The sequence below is a fragment of the Oncorhynchus masou genome, chromosome 6 (genome assembly GCF_036934945.1).
Source record: "Oncorhynchus masou masou isolate Uvic2021 chromosome 6, UVic_Omas_1.1, whole genome shotgun sequence".
In the NCBI taxonomy this organism is placed as follows: domain Eukaryota; kingdom Metazoa; phylum Chordata; class Actinopteri; order Salmoniformes; family Salmonidae; genus Oncorhynchus; species Oncorhynchus masou.
Window position 1 is genome coordinate 12908343 of NC_088217.1, and position 6363 is coordinate 12914705.

General features: G+C 39.6%; 1 protein-coding gene across 1 annotated transcript in view; it reads left to right on the forward strand.

Moving 5' to 3' along the window:
- Positions 1–994, forward strand: part of slc12a5a (solute carrier family 12 member 5a) — a 162538-nt gene extending 161544 nt beyond the window's left edge. Inside the window, exon 26 of the mRNA XM_064967561.1 lies at positions 96–994. Within this exon, the coding sequence (XP_064823633.1) occupies positions 96–187 (92 nt within the window). The 3' untranslated portion in view covers positions 188–994. The remainder of the gene's footprint in view (positions 1–95) is intronic.
- The last annotated feature ends 5369 nt before the right edge of the window (positions 995–6363 follow it).

Sequence of the window (6363 nt, forward strand, 5' to 3'; positions counted from 1 at the left end):
ATGCCATTACAGGTAAGTATCTGTCTACTAGTAAACAATAGCATGGGGCTATAGAGGTGCACCCGTTAGTTGTTTTCCTTAACTGTCTCTCTCAGACATGGAGTTCCTGGAGGTCCTGACTGAGGGTCTCAACAGGGTCCTCCTGGTTCGTGGTGGCGGTCGCGAGGTCATCACCATCTACTCTTGAGAGAGCAGACCTTTCTCCCCTACGAACCCCTTCATCTCCCGAACCCCACATCTAGAAAAAATACCCCACTTCCATTTGTGTTTGTAAGACACTCCCCTCACACCCAAGCAATAGACCAGCTCGCTCTAAATGATATTCTGTTTGCCTAACACACACACACGGTTTAAATAAGTTCACCCCATACACCACCCCATCCCTATGAGCACAAGAAGTTAAAAGATTTATATTGGGTTAAAAAAAATGCTGAAAATGTGTATTTTAGCTTGAAAACACACTGAAAATACATATATTTTTGGTCGAAAATATGCTGAAAAAACTTATTTGGGGTTGAAAAAAATGTTTTAAAAAATATATTTTTTTAGCATCTTGTGCTCACTGGATACAGAGCTACACCTCACTCTTCCAGCCCTATTCTGGCCCTATGATGTCAGAGGTAGCTGCTTTTAGCCTCATAGCAAATATAACAGATGCTCAGAGACTTGGCCTCCCCCTCTCCGTGGCCCAAATAACTTGTAAAGGAAAGGCTCAGTCCACTTCCAAATCAGCCAGAAAGATTATCAGTCAATACTCTGAAATGAAAATAGTGTAAGATAGCGCCCTCTGCTGAATCATTTGCAGTTAGACATCACTGCCCAGCTCCACCCGCTTTTGTGTTATTCACATCTGCCTTTTGATCAATTCACTAGTTTAAAAACAATTATAAATGATGTACCCTTTATTTAACTAGGTAAGTCAGTTCAGAACAAATTCTTATTTACAATGATGGCCAAACCCTAACACGGACGACGCTGGGCCAATTGTGCGCCACCCCATCATGTCTGGTTGTGATAAAGTCTTGAATTGAACCAGGGTCTGTGACTCCTCGAGCACTGAGATGCAGTGCCTTAGACCACTGCGCCACTCGGGATCCCTAGTCACTCGGCTATGGAGTCGAAGTATACAGAGGGTTAGGTGCGCTGGGGTTGTTCAGTGTGGTGTTTGTGCCTGTGTGTTTAAGTGTCACATTCATCCGATTGTGGTTTGTTTTTACGAGGGGATGTTTTAGAGTGCCATCGAGTCACCTACCTGTAAACATGGAGTAGCCTTCCAAGACTGAACGGTGGAGGACTGAGGATGTTGACATTGTGTAGCTAGTCAGTCGTATATATCACCCTGTGAAACCACAACAAAGAGAGAATATCGAAAAGCTCTTGTGGCAAACCCTGTTCATCACGTGCAGAGATGACCACCGTCGAGAAAGACTGCTACCCACGGTCATGGTCGGTGGTTAGAAGAGAATGTGGTCATTTTTTAAATCCGGGTCAGTCATGAACGAAAGAACCAAGTTGGAGGAAGATGGGAGAGAAACAAACAAGCCTCCCGTGACGACATAGATCACGCATCATGAACTTTGACCTCATCTTGAGCACTCCGCAACATGTTTGTTTTTGCTCACGCATTGTCATCATATTTATACTTGTTCCCTTTCCCCTTTCTAGGTGGCTATGTGTCCTTACGAGCTCCAGCCACTGTTAGTGCCAAAAACAACAAGGCTAGCTTGGTTTTAGTTATTAACACGTCGGTAAACTGTGAGGAGCGTTCTTAGTGGAAAAGTCGTCTATCAGACGAGCTAGGGCTCTTTCTCAATCGGCTTTCCTCAATTGCTGCTGTCCTCTTCCCTTGATTCATTGTGTTTCCTCACCTCCTTGGAGAGAGAGACAAGAGCTGTGTTCGAATACTCATACTAACCATTTGTGACGTAAATTGAGTGTATAATGTGCTTATTGGTCATAGTATGGATATAGTTAGTATGCCGAAAGTTCCCGTATTTCGTACTCCATTCGACAAAATACGAAGTATACATGCAGTATTTTAGTGCTTTTAGGGCCCATAATGTTTTCAGATTTTAAAATGGCGGAAAACGAGAGCGGATACAAATATGACAAATGTTAAGAAACTGTTGAGCAATGTACTGACTTTTCCAGTAAGTTACCTTACACGTTATGTAGGCTGAGAATTTGTGAGCTCCACTGTCCTTACGAACCGCATATAATTTATTTTTTAAATTGACCATTATTTAACTTGGCAAGTCAGTTAAGAAGAAATTCTTCTTTACAATGACGGCCTACCGCGGCCAAACCCCTAACCCGGATGACGCTGGGACAATAGTGTGCAACCATATGGGAGTTGCAATCACGGCCGGTTGTGATACAGCCTGGAATCAAACCAGGGTCTGTAGTGACGCCTCTAGCACTGAGATGCAGTGCCTCAGACCGCTGCACCACTCGGGAGCCCCATGTATGTACCCATATGTTAGCTAACGTTAGTTGGCTACTAATACATCAAACTTGATACAATATTAAATATATCTAACTAACTCTCCAACATTTATTGACTTGATTATTCCCATCATTGTTAGTTTAGCTAAGTGGTCTGTTTTCGTAAATTCGCTCTGGCTATCTACTCCGATTTCAGAGCGCTCTCCTCTGAGTGTGCCACAGCACAGAATAACTGATGAATTTACTAATGCTTGACACCAATTCAATATGGCCGGTGTCAGTAAACATCGTCAAAAAAAGTGTAATTAAATTGTTGCCAGCAACACAGATACAGTTACCAACACTCTGGATAACATGAAAACAGCCTAACCAGCTCAGCTAGGGCGAGTAAAATGGTCAGAGTGAGGTGTTCTCTCATTTGTGTCTGGAAGTACTTAGCCAGCTAGCTTTGGTGCTTGACTGCATTTGGGACTTCAGAACGCTTGGATCAACTCGAGCATCCAGTTAGCGCTCTGAACACTCTGAATTTACAAACCCCCAGAACACACTCTGGCACTCCAGATTGAATTTGATAACAAACCCGAAGTTGTAAAATGTCTAGCTTGTAATGCTAACAAGCTAGCGAGAGGTTGCATAGCAACAGAATCAACTTCCGGTAAACAGGCAAAGCGCTAATAGGCTCAACTGAAGGGATACCGTTCGTTTACAGTATACTAAAATGAACTTATAGTATGTAGTGTTTTGCTAGTATATTAAGTATGTAGTATACAGTATGTTATAGTATGGGTATTCTAACAAAGCTAAGGAATTGAGGAAAGACCATTGAAAAAGAGCAAGGGGGTGATTATAAGCAGTGACATCATCTTTGTCAGGCACCTGATCCCAGTGTGGATCACTGTAAATAGTATACAAGCTCTGACGCGTTGTTAAGTATGACTGTAGTATTTTTGTGACTTACTAAAAAGCTTCTAGTGGAGAAAATGTTCCTTCTCTCAAAGGGTCGGCTCCAAACTGCTTTTGGATGACTTAGGCTCCTATCACTATGGTAACTGTTGCTGTATCCTTGATGAGTATTGCACTGCACTGTCCGCCACTGTTCAACAAGTGATTTAAAAATGTTATTTTTCCATCTAGAAAACAAAAAGTTGTTTGTTTATAGACAAAAGTGAAACATATTTATATAATACAGATATAATTAAAATTATTGCTCAAAAAAATATTTTGTTGTTTTGCCAAATTTAGATGTTCCATGTGCCATATAAAACATATTTTTAAATGAAAAATAGATCTATGAAAGTATAATATTGATTAAATTACAGAGTACAAATTGTACATTAGGTTGATGCGTTAGCGTGCAACTAACTAGTAATAGATGTACTGTAATTTAATGGAAAGGGTTCCACAGCTATGAAAATCACCCCGTCTTTGCAGTAGAATCCAAATATGTGATTTTGTATCCACAGAATTGGCACAGATGTGAGCCAATATTGATGTCCTGACAATGAATGGATTATTAGCAAATTAGAATAAAAACCTTATAAAGTGCATTTTGAAAGGAATGTGCAATACCTGAAATTTGGTCTCACATATTCATGTTTGTTTTTTTACCATATATTTTGTGTAGATTTATTAATATAATGACACACTGACCAAGGACAGCTATCATCGTGTTTTCATTTTCTGTTGTGAAAGAAACTGTTTTTGGTCACTTGCACTTGTATTAGAACTATTAATATAAATATATATATATATACAATAGAGAGAATAAAACAATTGATGAAACTAGTTTATATAGATATTGAACACAGTATTTATGTTTAAAGTGACGTTTGAAAGTCAGACTCAGATGTTGTGAATGCTGCTAGTATTATTCGATTTATTTGAACTGTAAATTAACATGTCTAAAGGAACATATATACAAAAGATATCAGAAAGAGAGGTAGGCATATATAGAAATACATATCAGTGCTGGTGGCTTGTCTCCTCCAAGACAGGACCCAGCTTTACCTATTAACTATTGGCCCGAGAGTCTTTCTGGACAGGAGTCATTGTCCGCTTTGGAGGAGAACTCTCCTGAAGATACTATACAATAATTAGTGGCAATACTTAGCCCATTGGGGTGCAATGTTTTTGGAGAGTCCAGGGGCAGCCCCCCCCCCCTCTTTACAAATGGAATGGCACTCGATTATCCCATCACCTTCTATTTACATTTATTCTAGATGAACTCTGAGCCCAGACTGCAGGTTTGAATGTTTTATCGAGTTGAATTGACAACAGTAGTGCAAGAAAGTGTTGTTAGCACTTCAAGTTAAGTAAAGTAAAGTTACTTGTTTTACATTTTCATTGCACTGACTGAAATGTTAACTGCAATGGAACAAAACTTCTCTATCAGTTACATCATATCTCTTGCTAGAAAATACTCTGGCCACTGAACTGGCCGCTGAACTGGCCGCTGATCTGGCCGCTGATCTGGCCACTGATCTGGCCACTAATCTGGCCACTGATCTGGCCACTGATCTAGTTTTTACAAATGGACAAAACATTATTATAACTCTTTCCCTTACTTTATATGATGTATGATTCTCTCCTATTATTACACAATTTGATTAATAGACACTCATATCAACTTTCAAAATATGTGGCTATTTGGGGGATGTTACCAGAACATTGCCTGAGCCTTTAATTGAAGAGTTTAATGCCAAAATGCTATATATCAACTTTCAGAAATGTTGGTAAATTTACTTTTATTGTTTAAAGAAATTATGAAAGAGATTGGTGTGTTTTTTCACTGTCTAATCATGACATGGGGTTGTTCAATGACAAGATTGGTTATAAAAGCATTAATGGGAAATTGCCAATGTGTTTTATAATTACTGTTTGCATGGTCTTATGTGGGAATATTTGTTTCAGTGCTTTATGGTGTGATGACTTACATGAACAAGGCAGGTTGTTTGGAAGGGGCACGTCCTGTAGCAACGCTAGGGCTCCCTTTGGTAGAGACCCTGAGAATGATTTCCTCATGGTTACGTTGCTAGTTAAACATAGAAAAAAAATATTTTGGAAAAAAGTTTGAGTTCCCAATATTATTACTTGTCATATTTCAATCTTGATAAATAACTGTTGGTTAACGTAATATGATAACTTATTAGTTGAATGGATGGGCCATAGAGATCATTTTGCTTTGTATATAACGCTGCAGTCAAAGACACTGTAGCCAACGATGTTGTCCTTTGTTGTACACTGTTTTATCACTGTGGACAAAGTCTTAGCGTTTTGTAAAATGATGTGCAATATTGTTTTTATTTGGATAATCGCTTTTCATTACAACACATTAACAACTGACAAGTTGGCGTTCTGCTCATCAGAATGTCTAGAACCAGGTCTAAAGGACTGTAAAGTTATCGACAGAGAAACACTTATTGTGATTCAAGGTTTGAGGGCCTAATCAGTGTTTGATAGAAACAAACTTGCCCAGTTTAAGCACTGATTCATAGCGTCCTCCTGTGGTATACGTGAGTACTGCAGCCAGTTGGCATACATCTGTGAGAAAGACAGAGCGGGATACATAGATCAGATTTCGCCATCACTCTGCAGTTTTTCACTGCAATTATATCCTACCTGTTAATTTTATTTCCTTCCTATTGAGAATCCCTGGAGATTTGTAAACCCCCCCGATCTCCGCTCACCCAGCCCTGTATGTATACGTATGTGATTTCAGTATAATTCTGAATATTGACTCAAAGAATATAAAACAAGCGCTTCCACTTCTGGTACTGGCTCTGCTTGGACGGCTTAATGGTAACTCGGGAGCACCAAATAGCTATCTCATCTAGGGCAGATACACAAACCACTCCTAAATCCGACCGTTCGCCTGCACAATTGTAGCATGAGACGAGTAGGCTGGTGATCATTGTGAAT